The 27,172-nt window shown below is 41.8% G+C and overlaps 1 protein-coding gene across 1 annotated transcript; it reads left to right on the top strand.

The window, feature by feature from the left end:
* Window positions 1–21,759: 21,759 nt before the first annotated feature.
* On the top strand, window positions 21,760–25,794 carry LOC143555949 (immune-associated nucleotide-binding protein 9-like). The gene is made up of 6 exons (XM_077045408.1): window positions 21,760–21,826; window positions 23,004–23,258; window positions 23,633–23,907; window positions 24,401–24,565; window positions 25,125–25,259; window positions 25,343–25,794. Exons 1-6 carry the CDS (start codon window positions 21,760–21,762, stop codon window positions 25,553–25,555), a joined length of 1,110 nt encoding a protein of 369 aa, XP_076901523.1. The 3' UTR covers window positions 25,556–25,794.
* Window positions 25,795–27,172: the final 1,378 nt, after the last annotated feature.

The raw sequence follows: 27,172 nt of genomic DNA, 5'->3' as shown, positions 1-27,172 counted from the left end.
AGAAGCAGCCATCTCCTCCTTCAGAGAGGAATTACGGAAGATTGGCCACCATCTCTACTGGTTGAGGTGGCAACAGAAGAATGGCAACCGACTCCCCCGGTTGATACTATATTTGAGGAGCCCAACATCCAGTCTGGAGCTGATAATCGTTATGACTATCTTTTTCAAATTAGAAGTGCTACTGGTGACCAGGAGGACAATCCTGCCGTGAATGCGGAGGGTTTTAGGATTAACGAGTCTCCTCCTCGTCCTCCTCCACAACAATCGTCTTCAATCCTGGTTCGCCTTGAACCTCAGGTTCCCGCTACTATGGGGACGCGAACCTGGGGGGATAAGTTTGATTTGTTTGTCCCTCCTTGGGATATTACTAATGGGTCCCGGTTTACTGACCCCCGGGTCTGCATGAGTTTTGTTAAGCACTGCGTGCCACCAGCCGAAATGGTGCCCCGGCGTGACCTTTCTGTAGGTTCCCAGCCGGATCTACACGAGATATCACGTACTACGCAGGTGCGGAATCCCTACGTAAGACGTTACGAGTATAGAAAACAATACGATTAACACACGATAATCAAACACGTTGTATACCAACCTTAAACACGTGATACGAAGATCACTTGATTACAGACTCTCTCTGACTCGAATACACGAAAACTGTAAAACTGAATTAATGATTAATAAGCCGTAACAGATGGCTTATATAATCACGACAACTTCGCCTGGCATGTTCAGGCGAAGTTGTCACTAACTTCGCTTGTCTAACAAGTTCGCCCATATCAGCGAACTTGTTAGCAACTTCGCTTATACAAAACATAAAATATTACAAACGCAATTACAGACACTAGACACTGAACTACTGACATTATGCACCAACAGACTCCCCCTTGGCAGTAGCTTCATCTCTTTTGCTTCAATCACGTGTCTTGTAATCTTCAACCTTGTATCTTCACGCATGCACTCCTTCTCGAACACAAACCGACACAACTCTTTGATATTTCCTCGCTTCGTCTTTCCAAGCAGGAATATAAAAGATTTTCTTCTCATTGAGCACCTGCAGATCAGCTTGCGATAAGTTTACCAAATGCATCGGATCGTAAACTCTTAGCACCTCTTGTTCATCCTCGTCTTCCATCACTGCCTCAGCTGTCTCACAATCTACAAACCACCACTTTAGGTCTTTAAGCACATCCTTGGGCATAAGCTTCATCGGTACTTCTTTCAAACACCGGATCGGTTTATACTTCATGACTATCCAAGGCTTTCCATCAGCTCTCAAACCTCTATCCTTGTCTTCAACAAGTTTTCCCTTCTGTGGTTTTAACAGCTCAAATTTCTTCTCTTTTATACTTTCTTTCCATACAATTTTCCCAATAACTCTAGCCATATTATCGTCACTTCGATTGATTAACCCCAATCTGGCTAAGTCTTTCACTTCACATTCCGGCAGTGTATTAAACGATCTTAACAGTCTTTTAAAATACTGAACACCGTCATACCTTTTAATCACGAAGAGACTCAACTGCTCATCATAGATCCAGCAAATAATCCCTTTCTTCGCTTCAGCATAGTCTTTAATGTTGTAACTCTTCTTAAACATTGTAGGGACCGCCAGTTTCTTCGTTTTGACGAACCACTGAGCATAGCCTTCCTTCCACCTAGGCTGCTCTTCCCATTCAGACTCATCGCTTCCAATCTGTTCACTCATATCGGCTTTCTCAACATCTGGAATGTCATGCTCCACATTCTCTTCTACTATCTCTCCCTCTTCAATCTCTGTATCCATCACAATCTCTTCACCAATTTTCTCTATCACATCACTCGGTAGAATATCATCATCACCAACCAAGTCATCAACCATCTCCTCTACGTCCACCACCACCACATCATCACCAGCTGCAGATGTCGACTCCCCCTGAGTTGTGGAAGTTCCAAGAGCTTGAGTAGTTCTTGGTAGCTCACCACCTGCATCTTTCGACGCATTGGGATCATCGTCTCTATCATTTCTTCTCTTTGTCCTCAACTCGTCGCCTTTACAGCTCGTCTCCCCCTGAGATGCCAAGAACTCCTTGAAAGCATCTATGATTTTTCCATGTTGTACCAGGAGGGACGACTGCATCTGATTCTCTGTAACTAGGCGCTGAATAGCCTGGGTCTGGATAAGATTAATCTTTGACTGTTCTGCCACGACCTGTTCCAGTGCTGCTATTCGTTCTGAGTCTGATAGGGTTGCATCGAAATCGAACCTCATATGCGATAAATCGTGAGTGTACTGAGGAGGAATTTCCGATGTCACAGGGACCTCAGAAGTAGAAATAGACGTAACCGCAGGTGGTATCGTCATTGATAACCCTGCAGTGGTCACAACAGTCGACTCGATAAAGCGTGCCACGACCTCCGATGGAGTAACGGTCGGAGGCGGCAACGAAACGATCACGGGAGTCACCGAGGTTTTAACGACAATGATTATACGAATATGGAACCCTACACACCTTTAATCGACAATGAAATCGAGAAAGAAACACAGAATGATTGATGATAATAGAATCGATAAGTTCGCCGAGGTTTCTGTGAGTATAAGTTCGCTGGGTTTTGAAATAAATGAACAGTTTGACCTTTAAAGTCCTTTACATAGGGTCACAGATGTATCGGCGAAGTTGTGGATAACTTCGCCTCAGGCGAAGTTATGCAGAACTTCGCTGAAATTAAAAATTTTTCAAAACAAACCCCATAATTTGAACAATTTGCAACTAGGTTAGAAAACATCCTTTAAAGCGTTAAATGAAACGATCAAGACCAAGTAACCAGGTATAAAATCATACAACTCCAAAAATAAAAAAAACTTTTAAAATAAAGGTACACGGGATCAAATTTCAGTCTCGACAGGGACTACCATGTTTTAGAAAAGATCCGAACAGAAATCATACTAATTTCATGACTGTCACACAGATCCGTGTTCAGCTGTATTATGACATAAAGAAACAGGTTGTAAGCAGGTAATCTACTTAGAATGGTTTTCATCGTTTTCGTGATACGAGTTAGGTTCAATTAAGCTCAAAACTTAAGTGGGCAACAACTCAGAGATTATGATGCCTCCTATCTATTCTCAAAGCGTATTTGGCTTTCCCCAAGTCACCCCGAATTGACCTTGACCCGTAGTGTCTGATTAAGTAGTGATTACACTTCGATCTTAGACTTTGTTTCCCGTTCACCTTCTTGCGTCTTGATTGAGAATCATTAACCTTATGAACTCTAGAATACACACATTTTTTTTTAATCTAACATATATATACACAACTTCAAGTAGAAAATACCTGCAAGCACCGAATCTGGATCACTGCAGTGTCTTGACACGCTATCTTCACGGGACTCAGAACACTCACGGGCTCGTGTATGACTGGGTAATCGCTTTTCTGCCTATCATTTGGAAAGATATGTATGAAGACATGCACAACTCTTAAGGAGTTTCCACATAAAATCGAGTAGATTTAGTTAGTATCACTTCTACTTTTACGCACCATAAAAGCTACCATGACATACAATGACTGTTCTAAAGACTTTTAAGCCTAATAACTTCACTAGTTAAGCACACAGAATCAGTATATCTATCACTTTCCAAGGTTGGACCAATTTTCTGTTAAACATAGTAAAGTAACTTCTTACGAAGTAGTAGACTTGAAAAATAATTTCATCTCCCGAAAAGAAAAATTTAACTTCTATCGCCCCGACCAAATCAAGGTCTTCAGGTTAACGGCTATCCCGAAGATCCAATGGATCAGCTGGACCGACCACATACTAGTATGTGTCCTTCTAACTAAGTATGATCGACTAATTTTCAGCGAAAGAATGAAAACTCATCATAAACCGCCCCGGTCACTTTCAGTCATCTGGTTAATGGCTATCCTCATATTCTACAAGTAGAATTGAGGACCAAACATATCCTAAGACATGTCCTTCAAACTGAGGCAACCGACATAATTCTAAGCGATAGTGACGTATTTTTTTTATTTTTTTTTAAACAAACATAAGAAAGCATGGTTACTCGGGATTGATCATCCCATTCAGCTCAACAAGGTTTTGAAATCTAGATTTGTCAAACGCTTTCGTGAATAAGTCAGCGAAATTATCTAACGTGTCAACCTTTTCGAGCTCAATCAGCTTCTTCTCAGCACAATCCCGTATAAAATGATGACGTATGTCAATATGTTTTGTTTTACTGTGCTTCACGGGATTGTTAGTTACTGAGATAGCAGCAGTGTTATCAATGCAAATAGGAGTAAGTGAGAAATTCAGACCATAGTCGCGCAACTGTTGTTGAATCCAAAGAACCTGGGAGCAGCAGTTGGATGCTGCCAAGTATTCTGCTTCACAGGTTGAAATTGCGACTGAAGTCTGCTTCTTGCATTGCCACGACACCAATCTGCCACCAAGAAACTGACATCCACCAGTTGTAGATTTCCGACTCTGATTGCACCCTCCATAATCAGAATCTGTGTAAGCGACTAGCTCCAAGTCTCCTCCTCTCGGGTACCACAACCCCAGCTTCGGCTTGCCCTTGAGATACCGCAGTATCCTCTTCGCACCCTTCAAATGAGATTCTTTTGGGTTTGCCTGAAAGCGTGCACAAAGACAAACAGCAAACATTATATCAGGCCTAGAAGCAGTTAAGTACATTAAAGAACCTATAATAGCCCGATATTGGGTTGGGTCCATGTCTGCATCGTTATCTGAATCAGCACCCAATTTGTGATTGACGCAGACTGGAGTTTCATATGGAGTGCTGTCCTCCATCTTGAAGCGTTTGAGAACATCATGGACATACTTCGTCTGATGAATGAACATCCCGTCTTTCTTCTGATCAACCTGCAATCCTAAAAAGAAAGTTAGTTCACCCATAGCACTCATTTCAAATCTCTTCTTCATGACGGCCTCAAACTCCTGACACATGGTGACCTTTGATGCAGCAAAGATAATGTCATCCACGTAGACTTGCACCAGCAGAAAGTCGCTTCCCTTTCTCTTGAAGAACAACGTGCTATCAATCCTACATCTTTCAAACTCATTCTCAAGCAAGTAATCGGATAACGTTGAGTACCAGGCACGAGGTGCCTGATGTAGTCCATACAGCGCTTTACTTAGCTTGTACACGTGATCGGGAAAGTCAGGGTCAGGAAAACCCGGAGGTTGCTCAACATACACAACCTCATCGACTTTACCGTTTAGGAACGCACTCTTCACATCCAACTGAAAAACTTTCATCTCTTTATGAGCAGCAAATGCCAAAAACAGCCGAATGGCTTCCAATCTTCCCACAGGAGCAAATACTTCATTGTAATCAATCCCCTCTTGTTGATTAAAGCCTTTAACAACCAGCCTCGCCTTATTCCTGATAACAACCCCTTTCTCATCTCTCTTACATTTGAAGACCCACTTCGTGCCTATCGCATGCACATTTCTTGGTTTTTCAACCAAATTCCATACTTCCATTTTCTTAAACTGAGCTAACTCTTCTTGCATGGCTTCGACCCACGAGCTGTCCTTCAGAGCCATTTGATAGTTCTTTGGTTCAATCTGGCTGATGAAGCAGGTGTACAAGCATTCGTTGATAATGCCCGTGTCTTTAATGCTTGTGTAAACACAGGTGTGCTCATTCACGCTTTTTCTTGTTTGTACACCGGCGGACAGATCACCTATCACATTCTCCAACGGGTGATTTTTGTGAATTCTCGTAGTCGGAACCGAACTGACATTTAGATTATCTTCCAAGTTCGAAGATAGCTCATCCATGGTTGATTGATGTTGAGAGTGAAACGGATTGATGAATTCCTCTTCAGTAGAGGCAGCAGGGGTATTGACAGCATTTGACGAGGAAGGCTGACATTCATCATACTGTGGTCTTTGCACCAAAGTGTCTTCCTCATCGCATATCATCTTCGTAGCAATTCGTTCCTCATCTTCTGCAAAATCCAAATAAGGCATGTTAAAAGATTTAAAAAGTCTATCATAGTCAAAAACCCCAGCGGGTCCCGTGCTTGGTTTTGGTGATTTGTAACTTGTGATATCAGTGTTACACACCACCTCAACCTTGCTGGTCGATGTATTAAAGACCCGTCTGTTGGGAGTCCCAACAACGTATCCGACTAAGATTCCTTCGTCGGCAACTTCACCAAATTTTGAATTGGTCTTTAATATCGAACACGGGGACCCGAATGGTTCAAGACCACTCAAGTTGGGCTTTCTCCCATGCATTAGTTCATAACAGGTTTTATTTAATCTTTTAACAGTTAACACTCTATTAAGGATATAACAGGCTGTTGCAACGGCTTCAGCACAGAACACCACGGGAAGTTTCGAATCAGCCAGCATGGTCCTGGCTCCTTCAATCAAAGTCCTGTTCTTCCTCTCAGCCACTCCATTTTGTTGCGGAGTGTACGGTGCGCTGTATTGGTGTTCAATCCCCTTCTGTAGGCAGAAGATCTCCATCTGATAGTTCTTGAACTCAGTCCCATTTTCACTCCTGATGTATTTAACTCTTTTTCCCATAATGTTCTCAACTTTGGTAATCAAATTTATTACCATCTGAACAGTTTCATCCTTCGACTTCAGGAAATATACCCACGAGTATCGAGAAAAATCATCAGTAATCACCAAGCAGTACGATGTTCCTCCTAGACTTTTTACATTCACGGGACCGAAGAGATCCATGTGAAGTAATTCTAGGGTACTGACAATTGAATTGACCTTCTTGGTGAGATGGGATTTCTTGTGTTGCTTTCCCTTCTTGCATGATAAGCATTTGTCTTCGAAGTTGAAATTCTTCAAGGGAACCCCCAACACAAGCCCATTTTTGACAAGGTAGTTCATCTTACGAAGATGAATGTGCCCCATTCTCCTATGCCATAATTCGGACTCTGATTTAGTCGCTTTCGACAAAAGACACGATTCTTCAGTGGCCATTTCAGCAGACCTCATATCCATGATATACGTATTCTTTGCTCTCGGAGCCTTCATAACAATCCAGTCCTCTGGTATCTTAAAACCAGGATACAACACTATCGCCTCATTCTTCGTGAAATGCACGGTATAATCCTTGTCACAGATCTGCGAAACACTCAGCAGATTGTGCTTCAGTTCTTCAACAAAGTTAACTTTCTCTAGCGTCATCTTCCCGTTAGTTACAGTCCCAATTCCTGTGATCTTTCCACCGCTCTCTCCTGCGAAACTCACTCTACCACCTTGAACAGGTTTCCAGTCTTGTAACAATTTCTTGTTACCCGTCATGTGCCGGGAACAGCCGCTATCCACAACCCATTGATTGTTGGCAGCCCTGTTCAACTGTTCCTGCACGATTAAAGCAGAGAGTTAAAATCTGGGGACCCAAGACCGATTGGTCTTGGGTCGATACATCCCGTACCTTGGCTGTCCAAAGTTAGTATCATAATCATTTCTGTGAGTCCTAACAGGATACCTTCTTGTGGATTGTCTATGAGGCCATCCATACCGTCTTGAATTAAATGAATTATTAGTTATGGTTTGGGTGTTACCAGTGAAAAACTGAGATCTATTTCTTTGAAAACCTGGATTAGTCCATTTTCTGAAATTCGATGGGTTTTCAGTTTTATCATTAAATTGATTACTGTTAGCTCTTTTCTCAGATTTTAAAGGCCTCACACCTCTGAATTTTTGCTTCAGAGGGCAACCAGCAACAAGATGTCCTTGTTGATTACATCTAAAACAACACCTGTTTTCAACTTTCTTATCAAAAGTTGTCTTAGATGTTGAGGCTGTATTACTGCCCGTTTGTCTCACATATGGTGGGACATACGGGTTTAGTGGAGACTTCTTTTCAGATGTTTTCTTTTTCTCTCCACTTTTTGGTAATACTTCCTCTTGATTTGTCTCACTCGACTCAGAAGACTTGTCCGAGTTAGATGAGACAGGACTCAGAGCAAAAATTTTAACACTTGCAACAGGCTTACTAACTTCTGGTTCTTTAGTAGTAACTGGAACTGGAACTGTCTGACCATAGTCAACATCGACAGATTTCTGATTACTAGGGTTAAAAGTGTAATTATGATTGAAAGGTGGTGGAACTTCATGATAACCAATTCCTCCCCTTTTTGGAGAACCTTGATCACTAACAAGGTGATCAAGTATAGCGGAGGAATTTCTGAATTGTTCCAGTTTCCTGTTAAGTTCCACCACTTTTACCTGGTGATCAGCTATCTGTTTTTCTCTTTCAGCTATTAGTTTGGTTTTTTCTTCTAGAACCTCATAGCTAAGATCAATCATATTAATTTTTTCAGCAAGCTTTGCTTTAAGACTTTTAATATCTGTTTCAATAGCTTTAATTTTTACTTTGTAACTATTTTCTCTAGCTTTAGTGAAGTGATGATCTTCTTTTAAAGTTTTATATTGCGCATCCAAACTAACAAACTGATCAGTTAGAGTTGTCAGTTGTTCAGACAGAAGTTCACACTTAGTACAAGGGAGTTCGGTACTTACCTCGGAGAGCCGGTCTGCTACATCTGCCATGTACGCTTCATCTTCGCCAGTTCCCTTCTCACTATCTACATTTTCGATGTTTGCCAAGTTAGCCTGTTCAAATACTTCTTCAACATGCAGATTCCAGTTGTACTCTTCATTCTGTCTGGAAATCATGGGTCTATAGTCATTACCACTACCACTTTGCTGTGTAGATCTGTTCTGACTGCGTTCTACACGTTCATTCTTGCATTCTTTTGCAAAGTGGCCATTCTGCTGACAGTTGTAGCAGCGAACCTTCGACTTATCAAACCCTGGCCTCTCACCGATAAACTTCCTGCCAGTCTTCTTCATGAACCTCTTCACCCTTCTGACAATCATAGCCATCTGCCACTGCAGATCCATCTCCTCCAGATCATCAGCATCGATCTGGTCATAGTCTTCATCCAAAACTGCAGGATCAACGATCTTACCCTGAATGTAGTTCTCATACGAAGCAATAAAAGATGCATAGAGAGCAAACTGCTGTTCAGCAGATTTGACACTCATGGGCATCTTCGAGTAGTTGTTGTTTGAAACACTTGGGGAATAATTACTCTTGGTCGCTTGTGGTTGAGAAGCATTTGACCCTCCAGCTACATAGCACACATCACCGTTCATGTTGAGAGATACATGTCCCTCATGTGTTGAGCTCGCGCCTGACTCTCCCTTAGAGTAATAAGCAGATGATTCCGTTTTCGAACTTGATCCCGAGTTAACCTTTGCACCATACATACTCGGATCTTGAACCTGATCGGTAGGTGTCTCCTTTCGTACCATGTTCAGTTCAAACGTTCTTAGCTTGTTAACTGCTGTCTCCAGGTCATAGTCAGCAAAGTCTTTATCTTCTCTCATCAACACTGTATACATCTCCCATTTTGGTGGGAGAGCATCAAGAAGCTTCTCAACAATCTCATCTTTTTTATATGCAATTGAATAGTTGCTGAGTTCGGTCATCAGATGATAATATCTGGTGGTAATATCATCAAGTGATTCGTTTTTCAGATACTTGAAGACAGAGAATTGGGTTTTTAGAAGTTTAATCTTCGAAGCACGAATTCCCACATTGCCCTCAAAACGGTTTTCAAGAGCTTCCCAAAGTTCTCTAGCAGTCTTGTACTTTCTGAAAGTGTGCAAAATTTCTTGTGGAAGAGCCATTGTAATTGCTGCATGAGCTTTACTTTCTGACTCATACATCTTCTTCTCTTCATCTTCCATCTCTTTGTACTTCTTGATCTGATCACGACCTTCATACTCAGTAGTAGGTGGAATGTAACCATCTTGTATACACACCCACATCTTGGCATCTTGATACTTGACATATTGTTCAAAACGATCTTTCCACGCTACATAATCAGTTTTCTTGAGCATCTTAGGTGCCTTTGTAGCCGAACCTGCTTCTACTTCCATCTTTACTAGTTCAGTAATGTTTATCGAAGACATTTTTCTCTAAACTCAAAGAAATCCGAAAATAAAAAATTTTATTTTCAAACAGCACTGTTGGCGAAGTTGCGGATAACTTCGCTTAAAGCTTAACTTCGCGTGAATTTGTAACGTCGCTCACTTTCTTAAATTCGCTGGATAGGCGAACTTGAGAATAACTTCGCTTAAGTTGAGCGAACTTGGGAGGTAGGCGAAGTTGTGGGTAATTTCGCTTGAGGTAAGCGAACTTGAAGAGGTAGGCGAAGTTGTGGATAACTTCGCTTAACCTTATATCTTCGCCGTAACCCTAGTAACAGTGACGGCAACTTCGCCTGATGAACACGAATCTTCTGCAGATTAGATTTCTGGGTTTTTCGAGGTTTGTGAAGGTGTTATAGGTTGTTTAAGCTTGTAGGAGGAGAGTATAACACTAAAACTCAGAAAACTCGTCCCGCGAATAGTCGAACGGAACGATTTCTATACCCGCGTGATAATCCCGAACCACACAATCGAGCAAGAGCTCTGATACCAATTGTAGATTCCCAGCCGGATCTACACGAGATATCACGTACTACGCAGGTGCGGAATCCCTACGTAAGACGTTACGAGTATAGAAAACAATACGATTAACACACGATAATCAAACACGTTGTATACCAACCTTAAACACGTGATACGAAGATCACTTGATTACAGACTCTCTCTGACTCGAATACACGAAAACTGTAAAACTGAATTAATGATTAATAAGCCGTAACAGATGGCTTATATAATCACGACAACTTCGCCTGGCATGTTCAGGCGAAGTTGTCACTAACTTCACTTGTCTAACAAGTTCGCCCATATCAGCGAACTTGTTAGCAACTTCGCTTATACAAAACATAAAATATTACAAACGCAATTACAGACACTAGACACTGAACTACTGACATTATGCACCAACACTTTCCCGCCTCGACCTTCATACAGACTTATCTTATCATCTGGCTAATGCTTTAGCCAGTAGTCAGGAAGTCTTACATGAATGGCGTACCATGGGCGGGAAGCTAGGAGACGCTTATCGAGCCGCTGAGGCTGCGGAAAAAGAAGCCGAGGAGCACCGTGTTGCGGCCAATACTGCTAAATGGAAGCAGACAGACGCGGAAAATGCCCTCAGGAGTGAGCAGGATTGCAACGCTACCGCTGCTCGTCGATGGAAGGAAGCCTATGAAAAGCAGAACTCCCTTCTTGAGGCTGCCCGGGCAAAGGCTCAAAAAGAAAAAGATGATTTGGCCCGGGCTCAAGAAGCAAATTCGGCTCTGGAAAATCAAGTGGCCCTTCAAGGCACTCGAATCCAAGAGCTCGAAGCAGAAATGAAGTTACAGAGGGAGCAAGTTGAGCTCAGAGACAAAAGTGCTGCAGAGGTGCAAGCTGCTTATGACTCCCTCCTGCACGCTCGGAGGAAACAACTGCGGAATCCCAAGCGTTCCGGATGCAAGCTGAGCGCGCGGAACAAGACCGTCAGTGGTTCCTCACTCGGGGAGTTGATGCTGTAAGTTTTCCCACTTTGATGATCATCCCCTATCTCGCACTTTGATATTCAATACTTATGTTTTTATTCTGACAGGTCATCCGTCACATCAAGGGAAGTGAGGAGCTAACTGATAGCTTTGCCAATCTGATGGCTGCTTCCTCCTCGCTCGGATGTGTGAGAGTTTTTCATGAAGGGATGACTTATGCTTAGAGTAATCGCACATTCAAGGATCATCCGCTTCATGGCCATGACGTCAAGCAGGAACGCGCCGTGCGTATCAAAGAACACGATGATTTAATCTTCCCGTTGCAGAATATGCTTCCGGAGTTTGCTTCCGTTGCTGATGGTGTGCAACAGTTGAAGAGTTACCTAGGTGATGAGTCTGAGGACGATTCTTCTGAGGACACTTCAACGAAGGCTCCGGAAGATACAGTGGTTTAAACACGTAGACTAGGATAGGCTAGATTTTTAAGCTTTGTAATTGTTCTTCCATCTACTTTGTATCTATCTTTTGACTATTAAATGTAAATGAACTGTTTTTATCTTTTGTGAATATTCAATTGTTTAAGGAAAATATCCTTAGAAGATATTTTTGAAATTTGAAACTTTGCAAGTTGATTAATCATGATGACGTGGCGAAGAGAGAAACTTCCTGGGAGCAACTGACAAGACGTGCATGACGCCCTTGACAGCCTGTTCACACTTTCTTGAATCTCCCGCCTGACATGTCGACCATCTAATGGTCCGTGGTTTCTCTCTCCTATGGCACTCAATCCGTCGCATTAATTGCGATGAGTATAAATAAACAACTCGTGGCTTCCATTCAACTCTTAACACTTTCAAATTCTCTTTCTCTCAAACATTCAAGACTTAAAGTTTCTGAAATTTCTTTTGTTCTTCTTACTTAAATGGCAGGAGAGAAGAAATGTACCCCCACTATTCATGACGTTGTTTTGGCTCTTAAGGAGAAAGACTTTGACGACGTCGTTAACATCTATGGATTAGCGACAGAATGGGAGCCGGAGCGTCCGGCGAAGGGTTCTATTGCCACCCGTCCACCGCCGAAGAAGATGGCTGTGTACATGGACCATTTCACGATCGGGAACTTCCGTATTCCGGTGACGAAATTCGTCCAATCGATCTTGACAACCTATGGGATTCATATATCTCAGATTTATCCTTTTGGGATGCTGAGGATTCGACACTTCGAATTCTGTTGTCAAGTTCGAAATTTTGAACCCTCTGTCGGCATGTTTTCCGTTTTCTACAAAATGACCTTCCGCGATGGATGGTATAGTTATGCTTCCACCGGGAAGAATGTTATAGGTACGGAATGGATCCGTATCCTACATGGCTGGAAGCCAAAGTTTTTATGGATTAGGGAGGATGTTATCCCGTTCCCGATGTCCCGTTGTAAGGCGGAAGAGGCCATGCCAGTGATTTTGGCTTCTGCTCATGAGGGTCAGCCATGGTTCACGACCCTGACCGCCACGCCAACTCCCATGCGCCGTATCCATGAGGGGGGAATGGTGAGTGCGAAGATGAGCCGTCTGTGGCCGTTCCCCAAATTAGAGCCTTACAATGAGAGAACCGACAAGAGTAATTCCGATAACACTCTTACTCTTCCTTTAATCAGATGTCTAATCTCTGACTTTTATCATTATTTGTGTAGGTGATGGTTCCGCCTTTGATACGCTACTGGACCAGGAAGGGGGAATGATGGTGCGCCGATCAATTGATCCAAGGGATGTGCCCCTTTTAGAGCGCACCAGTTCTAACTTCCTGTTTCCCACCGCGTTTCGCTCGGAACCATTGGTCTCCGAAGAGATGTACGCCAAAGGTGAGGATTATGTTAAGGAATGCATCCAAAAAGGTGAGGGCATTCTACAACCCCGACCTGTGACTGCTATTACTTCCAGCGTAGTGATTGTACTATTTTCATCCAACGAAGAGTCGTCGCTCTGCGAAGGAAATTTTCCAGTTGATGCTATTAACGCTGTGGACTCACCTGCAGGTCTCACCTGCCTCCGAGCCACTACCAGCCAGGCAACAGATCAAGACGATGCTGCTACTACTGTAGAAGGGAATCATCCCGCGTCTGATGATGTCACGACTGAGGGTGAGCATCACACTGGTGATGCGGGTGCTTCCAAAGTGGCTGGGAAGTGTAAGGTTAACCCAACCAAGGCCGCCCCCGAAGAAGAAGTCCAAGAAGGCAAAGTCTGCTGTCTTGGAAGCGCGTCTGAACCAACTTGACGCGGAAGACGCTTCCTTGGGTGAGTTAAATGTTCCTTATATTTATTAACTGTTATAAGTTAAATACATTTCTAACCAACTGTTAACATTTGTTCAGTGGACCTGGATGACCTTACTGAAGGTGCTTCAGGTTTGAAGAGTTCGACTCCTCTTCTGCCACCACCATCTCTGCCTCCCAACACTTCCAAAGATCCAATCTTTGTGGCTGATGACTCTCCATTGAAGGACAAGGAGACTGACAATACTGATCATGTCAGTATGTCACCTTCTTATAATGTTCATCATTTTAGAGATCAAGGAGGTGTGAGCATGTTTCCCCATGGTCCTCAGACCTCCCCGGCTCCTCAAGAGGAGGATCCTACTCCGCATCGTCCACGTTGGTCTTTACTTCGAGACTCAACGTTGACGTGGACGTATGCTTCGAGTATTTTCAGGAGAGTCTTCCTCCTGCTGAGAAGGAGTGTCGTCGTTGCAGTATCCGCCAAGAGTTGTTAAATTCAAACTCTTATCACATGGCGAATACTATTTCCACCAGTCGGGAAATAACTCGAGACTGGCTAGCGATGAACGAGGAATGGGATGAACAGGCGGCCTCAACATTCTATGCCAAGGAGGAAGCTCTTAAGGCTTTGAACGAGGCTAGAGAGAGCCGCCAAGCTCTGGAAGTGGAGAAGGTCGATCGGTCCGCCGCCGAGGAAGCCAGGGTTGTTCTCCAAAAGCAATTGGATGAACATGCCAAATTAGTGGAGACTCTACGAGCTGAATCGGCAGCCAAGGACAAGCGTTTATCTGACCTTAATGCTAAGAACCGAGATCAAGCCTTAGAGTGTGCTGGACACAAGATGGAACTTGTCCGGGCCAAGGCAGACAAAAAATGGCTGCTAGCGGAGGGAATTCCCAAGGTAAAAATGATTTCTTTTATTTTAAATAATCTAAGTGTTTGAATTTACTTATATACAATTATTTCAACAGGTCATCGACGATGTCCGGGCGAGTGATGAACTTGGGAACTGTGTCGCCGTCCTCCTGAAAGCTTCCAAACAAGCTGGTCGCCAGCTAGGTTTCCAGGAAGGTTATAAGTTTGGTTCAACTTCCAAACTCCCTGAGGAATATATTTTGGCTGGCCAAGATACTGCTGCTGTCCTCATCCAAAAAACAAAGGATTTTGATTCCTTGAAATTTTCTTTGGCAGAGCAAATATCCGATCTTGCGGACAAGGAAGACATCATCGAGAAATTAAAATTCCTTCTTGACCTTGATGAAGAAGATGGAGAAGATGCCGATGATGCAGGAGACCAGGATGTGGGACATAATAATGTCGCGCCATAGATAGATTTTTTTCCTTTTTATTTGTAATTAAACTCTCCTTGTTGTAACCCCTTTTGCATGAATGAAGAAGTTTTTTGTTGTATCTGATACACTTTGTTTTATTTTTATAATATAAGTGTTTGTAGGATCTTCTTTGTATGCCAATAAAGGATTTCATAACAATACAAGTCGTGAATGACTTAAATGAAAATTTCCATAAATGAGGCATAAGCCGAATTACAAAAGATGAAATTACATAGGTTGTGAATATCTATTTAGGCATGCAGACCAAAAAGAAAAACATACTATATGTAACACTTCCTCAGTTGGGCCCTGTTCCAAGTTCTAGGGATTTCGGTCTCATCCAACTTTTCTAACTTGTAGGCACCTTTAGATAGTACTTTCTGAATTCTTTAAGGTCTTTCCCAAGTTGAGGCAAACTTGCCCGGAGGCTTCATTATTGCGGAAGACAAAGTCTCCCGCATCGAATTTACATCTCTTGACCCGCGAGTTATAGTACTTTTGCAACTGGCGTTTGTAATTGTGCTCGCGGATTGATGCAAATTCTCTCCTCTCCTCAAGGAGGTCGAGGTTCATCCGGAGTTTATGATCATTATCATCAATCAATAGAACTCTGGCGGATGGAATTCCAATCTCAGCCGGCATCATGGCCTCTGTGCCGTAGGTTAGACTAAAGGGGGTTTCAGAATTATTGGAATTCTTTTGGGTGCGGAAGGCCCATAGAACAGGGGGAAATTCGTCGATCCAACCTGTCCTTTTAGTCCCTAACCGTGCTTTGATTCCTTCTTTGATGGTCCGCTTGGTTCTCTCAACCTGACCATTTGCTTGCGGGTGGGCTACAGATGTGAAAATTTGAGTAATGTTCGCGAACTGAGTTCCATTATCACTAACGAGTTCTAGTGGAAGACCAAACCGGCATATTATGAATTCCCATAGGAACTTTTTAACACTTGCTCCTGTGATGGAAGCAACCGGTCTGGCTTCCACCCACTTCGTGAAGTATTCGATAACTACTATCAAGAATTTGGCGCGTCCAGGGGCTTCAGGGAAAGGTCCCATTATGTCAATAGCCCATTTCTGGAACGGCCAAGCCGAAGTGACTGGAATGAACTCGTTCTTTGGTCGCAGCGTATTAGGAACATGACGTTGGCATGAATCACACTTTCTGATTTCGTGCACAGCATCTAGATGCATACCCGGCCAATAATATCCGGCATTCATTAATTTTGCTACGACCATGCGTGGGCCAGCGTGAAGACCACATATGCCTTCATGAACTTCTCTGATTAAATAGTTCGCGTCCTCGGCATCCACACATCGGAGTAGTGGTCCGAGGAAGGACCATCGGTATGAAGCACCGTCATGTATCTGATAGTTCAAGGCTTTATGTTTTACCTTCCGGGCCGCAATTTTTCCCTCCGGGAGGATTCCGGATGACAAGTATGCTGTAATGGGTGTCATCCAAGATTCTACTCCCGTTTGGATCACTAAAACTTGATGTTGCGGAACAGAAGGGCGGTCCAATATTTCGATGCGGATGTCTTTAGCAAAAGGTTCAAAGTTTGTTGAAGCCAATTTGCTAAGAGCATCTGCTGATTTGTTCTCGCTTCTCTTTATGTGGATGACCTTGCATGAGGGGAACTGAAGCATCAAATCTTTCGCCTGCGACACATATGAAGCCATTATGTCATTCTTTGCTTCATATGTTCCGTTGATCTGTCCCGCAATTAACATGGAATCCACGCGGGCTTCCAAATGTTTAACCCCAAGCTTTTTGGCTATTCGTAAGCCTGCCAAGAAAGCTTCATATTCTGCCTCGTTGTTAGTACTTTTGAAGACTAACTTTATGGTGTATGTAAACTCATGGCCTTCGGGATTGACTAGCCTGAGGCATGCGCCTGATCCCTCACTGCTTGAAGCCCCGTCCGTGAACAAAGACCAAATCTGTCCTAGTTTCGGAGGTGCTTGGGGTTGTTGTTCAATCAAACATTCCTTTTCTTTGTGTTGCGGGACTTCAGTGACAAAGTCCGCTAACACCTGTCCCTTAATTGCTGGCCTAGGTTTATATTCTATCGCATGTTCACCTAGCTCGATGGCCCACTTTGCTAATCGTCCAGACAATTCTGGCTTGCTGAGGACGTTCTTGAGCTTATATCCGGTTAAAACGTTGATGGGATGCCCCTGGAAGTACCTGCGGAGGCGTCGGGAAGCATAGAGCAATGCTAGGACAAGTTTTTCTAACATTGAATATCTTGTCTCCGGGTCTGACAGTGTTCTGCTGATGTAGTAAATCGGTGTTTGAATGTTTTTCCTATCCGTCAGGAGGACAACCCCGATAGCAATGTCTGATGCTGACAAGTACATCGTTAAAGTCTCTCCCGCATAAGGTGCTGTTAACTTAGGCAGTTCCTTCAAACATTTTTTAACCTCCAAGAAAGCTTGTTCCGCTTCCGCGGTCCATTTGAATTGTGCTTTCTTGAGGCAGTTCCTTAGTGTTGAAACAAAAGGATAAGATTTGGCTGCGTGGTTTGCCAAGAAACGATTTAAAGCAACCAATCGACCATTGAGCGTTTGAACTTCCTTGAGGGAGGAAGGAGAAGGCATGCGGGCTACAGCTTGGACTTTTTCTGGATTAGCTTTGAAGCCCGCTCCCGTGACAATTACTCCGAGGAACTTTCCTTCTTCCATCCCAAACGAACATTTAGCTGGGTTCAGCTTCATGTTGATACGTTTCAAGGTTTCAAACGTTTCTTCGATATCCCTCAAGATCTGGTCTTCCTCAACACTTTTAATCACGAGGTCGTCCATATAAACCTCCAAATTTCGACCAATTTGACCTTTAAATGCTATGTCCATTAATCGTTGATATGTGGCTCCCGCATTCTTCAGTCCTAAAGGCATCATCTTGTAACAAAAGGTGCATTGATCGGTACGAAATGCTATTTTATCTTCGTCACCCGTGGCCATGCGGATCTGATGATAGCCTTTGTAGGCGTCCAGAAAGCATTTGAATTTAAAGGGTGCCACAGCATCAACCTTCAGGGAGATTTCAGGTAATGGATAACAGTCCTTGGGGCACGCCTTGTTTAGATCCTTGAAATCTATACACATCCGCCATGTCCCGTTGCTTTTGGGAACAATAATCGGATTGACAACCCATGTCTGATATTGAATTGGTCGGATGATTCCAGACTGTAAGAGGTCTTGAACTTGCTCATTCATTGTTTTTGTTTGTTCCGGACCTATCTTACGTTGTTTTTGAACAATCGGTGTAAACATAGGGTTTACCCTCAATTTATGCTCCGCAATGCTCCGCGGAACACCAGTCATGTCCGCGTGTTGCCATGCGAAGACATCAATGTTCTTTGACAGCAACTGTTTCAAAAAAGTCCTTACTATCTCAGAGATAGCAGGTCCAATTGTTACAGTTTTCTCATGAAACTTTTTGTTCAAAACCCATTTCTCCGGTTCAGTCCTCAGAGATTGTTTTGGAATCTTGTTGGGCTTTGAACTTTCAGTTGCAAAGCAATGTCGATTGTCATGGATTATTGCTACGCCGGTGCTGGTTGGAACTCCCACCGCACCGTGAGCTGTGGATGGGTGAGCATTGAAATCTCCAATTTCTTCTCGCCCCAGGATGATATCATGTTTTGACGTTGCAGGTAAAACTAAGAATTCGACCTCCTCGGTCCTTGAGTGAACTCCATCTCTCAGGGTGACCGGGAAAGAAATCACCCCACGCGGATGCATTATTTCCCCTCCAAATCCTGATACCGGAGCATGGATGGGTTTTAACCTTTCTTTATCCCCGTCATTAAGTTGTTCAAAGCACTGTTCATACATGATGTCCTATGTACTTCCAGTGTCAAAGAACACATATTGAGAACGGTAGTGACCGAAGAGGGCGGTAATAATCAGGGGATTTTTATTACTTGGACCACCTTTCACTTGTGGAAAAATTACTGGTTCATTTTCCACTCCTCTTCATCACACTCTCTTCTCTTTCCTCCCGCCTTACGTCCGCCCTGGATCATATGGACGTTCAAGTCCTTGACTTGCTTTTGGATGGGAGCTTTACCAGTCCCGGGCTTTCCATCTTTTACCAGGTGTTCAAGTTTCCCGGACTTCACAGCCACCTCAATTTCATTTTTCAAAGCATTACATTCGTTCGTATTATGACCAATGTCATTATGATACGAACAATGTTTTTTAGTATCAAGGAACGACCTCCTTGTGAGTGGTTGTGGCTTCCGGAAGTTTACATTCTCTGTGGTGAGAATTTCAGCGGGGTTTTTTGAAAGAGGAGTCCACCTGTGAGGACCTTGATTTGAGGGTCCTGTTTTGTTCTTATTGCCAATGAGGGATCTTTCATCAAATGGTTTTGATGCTTCGGTGTTCGGCTGAAGTCTTGACCAAATTGGGCCTTTTGCCTATTTATTGGGTCGTGGAGTTTGAAACTCAACTTTGAATTTTTGTTTCGAACTGTTATCCCCCAATATATTCTCGGTGTTGGCAAATAACTTTGCCGAAGTCATAAGGTCGTCCCACTCCTTTGGCATTCCATCCCTACCAGTGAGTGTGCGTATTAACTCGTCACACTTGACATTCTTGCGGAAGGCACCGCGAAGCATATCCTTGCTTATCCCACCAATGTTCAGACTTTCGTCATTGAACCTGGTAATAAAATCTTCGTTGGATTCATTATCTCGGCGGATAACATCCAGAATCTCTGATTGGTCACGCGTATGTTGTTGGGTTTTATACAAGTTTATCAAAGTCAAGTTAACCATATTTAACTAGAAAAACGCAACGGAAGCTAAGATTTTAAATCTTGTTATGGACATACCAATATGTTAATACTAAAACCCAATGAACAAGGATCAAAATTACAAGAACAATATGCTCACAAAATGTAAATTGTACCTTCTTCTACCTTTAGAAGAATAAGTAAGATGTTGAAGATGATGTTGGATGAATGGCAAGCCTCCAAAGAAGAAGACCTCAAGATAGTGATACCCCAAGCTTTTGTGACAACACCAAGTGATTGCTAGGATTTAAGAACACTTAAACAAGCTCACCAAGCTCTCCCAAAATCCCCTCTTTGGCCGTGAGTTTTTGGAGGAGGAAGAGAGAGTTTTTTGTTATTTTTCTTTTAACTCACTTGAATTCAAAAAAAAATAACAAAGAGAGGATTGATTTGCATGTCTTTTGATTGGAGGTCTATATGGAGGTTGTCAACACAAAAGGACAAAATATGTTTGGACAAAACTACCACCCACATGGGTGGCCGGTTTTACCTTTTTTTTTTTTTTTTTTTTTTTGTGTTTTTGTTTTAACCATTTAAAACATCTCCTAATTTATATATAAACAAATTACCCAGATAATTTATTTAAATCCTCAACTGTGTTTGTTTAGAAAACCAATTTTCTAAACACGTAGTGTTCGGTATTCATTTAAATGACCAACTCATTAAAAGAATACATTTGGTGTCGTCTAGCTTGTTATTGGGTATGACCCGACTTGGATCAAACACAGTTAGCCACATTAGTATAAGTATGTGTCTCGGGCATACGTAATTCCAACATATGTTTCTTCTGTTGGCTGAACTGTTGTGAGAATTTCTTCACCAGATCATCCCAACTAGAGATTTGACCATCAGGGAGTTTTTCGAACCATTCCCTCCCTGCCCCTGTTAGTGTCAATGCGAACATGTGACACCAATATGGGAGTGTCCATCCGCTTACACCACCTATCGCCACGAAGTTCTGCAGATGATCACTTGAATCAGTCATGCCATTGTATCTACCCACCGTTGTAGGTATCTTAGCATTGACAGGAAAGGGTGCTGTCGCAATGCTAGCTATAAATTTTGACTTCTCGGCAAAGGCTGCCGGACGGTATGACTTGGTGAAGTCTTCCTCAGCATCGCTGTGATACTCGGTATGGCGGACAACATCACGCGGACGACTGCTTCTTGCCCTTGAACTCATCCTGCTATCACCCGTGTAAAAACTGTAGTCTCCCGGGTGATACGTTGAGTCGGAACTATCATATTCATCAAAGTGAGAAGGCATCCTCATGTCCATGCGAGGACGAGGGCGTAGCCTTCGTGGCTCAACAAATTCATGCTCGGTTTGTTGACTGTAGCGGATCTGACTTCCCCTCACTGTTGGAGGAGGAGAAAGAGATCTCCGAGGAGATTATTCGTAAGTCAGAGCGCAAGCGTGAAGATGTGCATTCCACACCCTACGCTCATATTCCGCTCTCAGACTCTCTTGTTGAGCTTGAAGCCATTCATCCGGGGACAACAGTCCACCGGATCTGGAATTATGATGGTGGAATCTCTCCATATCAGAATCACCGGAATCACCTTCCAGATCTAATAATGAGTGAGTTCGGAGAGTCTCCCTCATAATTCGTCCAAGGTCTCCTAGATTAGAACCTTCTGGAGCCGTAACGTGACCTAACTCAGGAGGAGTTGGTCCAGTTGGAGCGATGACACGCTCAAGGGTACGACCACCAAGAATTGTACCAGTGGCTCGTGAACCTGTAGCTGTACCACATGCAAATATACTGGACGCAATACCCTCAGGTGCTTCAGTATTAATGACACGTGATGTTTGTGCAGGAGTTCCCATCGGCTTTTCAGGAAGTTTACTCATACTTTAAACGAACCGAAAAACCAACGAAAAGAAAATTTTGCTGTTTTAACACCAAAACGGATGACGCCAATTAAGAAATACGGATCCGATCCCCTGGTATGGGTCCTGGATCTGATGAGTCCACAGGGTAAAATGCGATAACTACTAACACGGTATGAGTGTAACTTCCCAAAGTCCAGTGACCGGAACCTGCAAAACAGACACCGTGAGTCTCATTACAGGAAGGACAAGAGGGGGGGGGGGTCTTCCTGTAACCAACCTCCGGCGTGAGAATCAGTAACGTTCGTAAAGAGAGAAGTACTGAAGTAAACAGACTAAGAGGAGTCAGAGTATATATGAGTCAGAATGATTGTGAGTGAATGAATACCTCATGCAGGTTGACGAGGTATTTATAGCCGAAGGATGTAGGAAGGTGATTGGGCCAGCTGTCCTCTTCTAGAAGATCTTTGATAACTGCCTGAACACGTGTCCTCTTATGATAGGTTGAGCTATACGTTCCTTGTGCATGGGTATAACAACCTGGACACGCGTCGTCCAATGATAGGACAAATTGCACCCTGGCCATGTGCACGGTTATAACAACCTGGCCAGGTGTCCTCTGCTCATTGGCTGGTAGGTCACGTATTCTTCAAGTAACAATCGTGGACATTCTTCTAGAGGATAGTTAATTGGTGACAACTGTCCCGCTGGTATTGCCTTCCGGTCGTTTTAGCAGACAGATGTCCTGTCCTGCGGATGACTTCTGAGGGTGCCAGGATGCTTCCGCGCGTGGTATGAGGATGTTCTTCCTCTACCGTGATATGCGGGTGATCCATATATCCCGCGGGTGGCATATGAGAGGCTCCTCTATAACCCGCGGGTGGTACTTAAGGGTTTTTGGGTCTTTTTGATGCCCTACCTCTATAAGTCTATTGCAAATAATCCGAGATCAGACCCGTAAGACTTGAAAATCAATTTTATTGTAAATAGGCAATTCTGATCCATTTTAGATGTTGTGGTCTTACCCGGTTTATACTATTAATAAAGGTTAATCTATAATTGCGTGTAAATAGGTAAGTTCGTGTTTGACTCACCACGCGATTCTTGCCGTGTTATTAGAGTACGTCAATTCTACTAAATAATTGCAACAACACAACACAACACAACACAACACAACACGATCATAATTCATAAACATAAACCCTATTCATTCTCTCTCTCAGGTACTTTCTTCTTCTCAAATTTTTATATGCATATTAGAAATCATATTCTATATTATATTGTTATGTTGTAAATTTGTAATTGATTTTTAACTTTTGACGTAGAGATTATTAACTGTCATCCAATCATTGGTGGAAGTTCAATTGATGATGATTGGGAGTTCACATACCCTTCGGTTGCACTTAGAACCCTGGTTTTGGTAGGAAGAACAGGTAATGGGAAAAGTGCAACGGGTAACAGCATACTTGGAAAGAAAGAGTTTGTATCGAAAGCAAGCTCGGCTGGTGTAACCAGTACTTCTGAGCTTAGAACCGCTGTGTTGAATGATGGACAGATGCTTAATGTTATAGATACTCCTGGTATTTTAACTCTTTTTTAAGAATTTGAATGATTACTGATTGTTGTTGTTTGGTTCTAGACTGCCTTGTTGTATAACTCGCTAGGGCTCGGTCAGTCGGTGGGTACTGACTAGCGATTAATCGGCATTGGACTTTTATATGTAATGTTTTAAAATGAGTATAATTTTTCAAATACTTCAAACGATTTTAACCAAATTTTGATCCATTTATTCTGACCGATTATTGACATTTTTTTTTTATCGATTTTCACTAGTACCGATTATAGGGGCCGAATAGGACAAATTGAATTGGCAGCCCTATGATATCTGATTAATCAGCGCCTAATTTTGAATTTTACAACACTGTTTGACTGATAATGACTGGTATAATGATAGGATTGTTTGATTCTTCTGTTGATACTGAGTTTATTGGGAAGGAGATCGTTAGATGTATCAATATGGCGAGAGACGGTATCCATGCGGTTCTTGTGGTACTCTCGGTGAGAAACCGGTTTTCTAAAGAAGAAGAATCTGCGATAAGCAGTTTGAGGACTTTGTTTGGAAGCAAAATTAATGATTATATGATTGTGGTGTTTACTGGTGGTGATGAACTTGAGGAGAATGAACAGACTTTGAAAGAGTTTTTAGAAGATTGTCCTGAGTCGTTAAAGGTTAGATTGTTTGAAACTTGATGGTTATTAAACAGTTGAATGTTATTAATACTTGATATTGGTTTTCAGGAATTCGTGGAGAAGTAGGATTAAAGCTAAGGATTCCTAGAGAGAATTGAATACCTTAGGGCTTAGACTTAACTTATTTAGGTCACTTACCATAATGGTATTTCCCTTACATATTTTATTATTATTATTATTAGCTTTTATATTGCGGTTAAACTGCGACCTTATTATTAATATTATTATAATTAGTAGTAGTTTTTTTTTTATATAACTGTTAAACTTTTTTTTTTTTTTTTTTTTTTTTTTTTTTTTTTCATACACATGTTCTTAGAGCCGAGGGTCTCTCTGGAAGCCACCTCTTTATTCCTTTGGATAGAGGTACGGTGTGCCTACATCCCACCCTCCCCAGACCCTACCTATAGCTCTGCTGTCGGTGGGATTTTACTGGGTATGATTGATTGATTGATTGATTGATATTGGTTTTCAGGAAACACTTAGCCAATGTGGGGATAGATGTGCTGTTTTTGATAACCGGACAAAAGATCAAAGGAAGAAAATGCTACAAGTACAAGAACTTTTATCGTTGGTCAACATGGTGTTGACCAAGACTAACGGGAAGCCGTATACCGATGAAATTTTTTGTGAATTACAGGTGAACACATTATTTGTTTTTGACCAATCACTAATGTTACACAGTCACAAAGTTTGCATATTCTTAGGTCTTAAACGAACCAAACTTTAAGTGAACCGTTAAACGGGAAGTTTGTTTATGTTCGTTTACTTAATAAACGAATGATCTTGAACAGTTTCTTTTTGTTCGTTTAGTTAAATGAACGAACATGAACACATGTCCTCATTTATGTTCGTGAACCTTTGTTCATGTACGCTCGATTATGTTTTTTCGTTTATATTCATTTATGTTCTTTAGTTTACGCTTGTTTAAGTAACTTAGCCTAGTTATATTAATTTTTAGGTCCGATTGATTCTTGTTCATGTTTACCTTTAAAGTTTTAATTGATGTTCACTTGGTTATGTTCGTTCATGAACCATTTATTTACACTCTCAAAATGAACACGAACATGAACAAGAGAACCCCCTTCGTTTAATTGTTCGTGTTTGTTTATTTGTTCAGTTAAAGTTACAGGAACGAACACGCACATATTTCAGTTATTTTTGTTCAGTTTGTTTACACGCTTATATATGTTTGACAGAGAGGGACTCAGAGGCTCCATGAACAAACGGAACAAGTTCAATCTTTACAAGGATATACAAAACAAGAAATCTCTGAACTGACAGAACAAATGCACAAATCATATGAAGAGCAACTTAAACGGATTACTGAACTGGTAGTCTTACTTATTTGTAATTTAGTTATTTTACTTATTTGAGATTAAAACATAATAATTTTGGTTTATTTGATGATATAAAGGTGGAGTCCAGGTTGAGGGAAACAACTACAAGACTTGAACAGCAATTGGCTGAAGAACAGGTGGCTCGGTTGAAGGCTGAAGAAATGGCTTATGCTGCTCAAACGAAATCGAATGATGAAATTCGGAAGCTTAGAGAAAATTTAGAAAGAGCACAAAAGGAGACTGAGGAGCTTAGAAAGAGAGCTGAAAGTGGCAAAGGTGCTATATTGTGAAAATTTAAGGTTGGTGGCTTGTTTCTACTGAAAAATATGTATTATATTTATCTTCAGAACTGCTGGATAACCTAAACCTTGTTTCGATTGTTTGGTTAAACTTACTTGGATTTCTAGTTTATTATTATATGAGATATATTTTGCATATATGTCTGATAATAAGTCATTTGTTATCATAGTGTTTTAATGTTTTATTTTGGTATTATAACTATGCACAGATAAACATGCGGGTTGGGTTGGGTGGTCAAATGAGATCGGAGTAAAATTAGCTAGGTTGAAATGAGTTGCTTTATAAAAAAGTATCAAAACGTGTTCATTCTCGATATTTATATTTAAGACAGCCTGTGGTGATGCTATTGGCGGTGGGGAGCCTTGCGTAGGAGGTAGTGCCGATAGTGGTGGAGGTGGCAGTCGTGGTATTCACTGCAGTCTTGATGGCGGCTGCCGACAGTGGCAGTTCTGGTGGTGCTCTCAAGCCTGCCGAGTGCCCATCCATAATTTAAACAATTTTATCTATGAGCTAGTCTATATAATTACAAATTATCTAATGGTATTTGATATCAAGAAAATCAGTATGGTTGTAACTAGGCGGTGGCGGTGACAGTGACGATGTGTGCAGGTCATGGTGGCTGTGTGTCCCGGTTTTAAGTTAACAATGATACTTGGCTCATCAATTAAGTTAACAAATTGCATTATAGCTGACTATAATGACATTGACTATATAGTTTGAGTAGACTAAGATTGACCTTTAACTAATTTGAGATGATTTAAATGAATCTATATGTAGTTCATTTATGTACCAAATCAACTTATATTTATATGAGAAATGGTCATGATTGCCACCTCAACTATAATATGCATTTAGAGGGGGGAAAACAGGGTAGGCTTACTCAAAAAACATACATATTAGTTCATTTAAGTTAGACAACATAGCAATTGAGTCTATTCAATCTATGCAACCGATCAAAAAGAGATACTCTAGTAATAAACCACAATTGACCATTATTGACTTCATTTATCGAATACTTAAGTCAATATTAGTTCATCCTTTTCTTAAAAATGTGATACAAAAATTCGTTTGTTAATACACAACGCTTAAAGAAAAACTTTTTGTAAGTTTTTTCCTAAACGAGTCAAGCTTGAGGTTAGACGAGTTGTAATGCAGATCTTCCCCCCCCCCCCCCGCGCGCCCCCCCCGTGCTTGAGCCCACATTATTTCATCTCATTTTATCCTTATGATTATTTATTTCTTTATATTTCAAACTAAGATACACTAATGCCATGTAATATCAAACAAACATATATAGGATCATGAAAGAAAATTCTACCTCATGAATTTGATATGCTAACATATATCCTAAGATCGAAAATGATCTCCCTCGACAAGATTGAATTTATATAAAAAACTACGTCGACACGAACTTCATTTCACAACTACAAGTTGCTCGGTTTGAGATGAAGACGGGTTTCATTTGCTTGTGATCACATGAGTTAACAGATTACACAGTTATGCTAAAAAAGTCAAAATTAGAGTCATAATCATAGTTAATATCTTTACACACACAAAAAGTTTCATACTAAATAAGGGTTATAAATTCTTAAAACCAATATTAACAC

Source organism: Bidens hawaiensis, unplaced genomic scaffold (assembly GCF_021521415.1).
Source record: "Bidens hawaiensis isolate Kalapana, Puna unplaced genomic scaffold, B.hawaiensis_p1.1 tig00018419_1, whole genome shotgun sequence".
In the NCBI taxonomy this organism is placed as follows: Eukaryota; Viridiplantae; Streptophyta; class Magnoliopsida; order Asterales; family Asteraceae; genus Bidens; species Bidens hawaiensis.
Note: the sequence above shows the minus strand (reverse complement) of the source record. Positions and strands in the feature narration are given on the sequence as shown.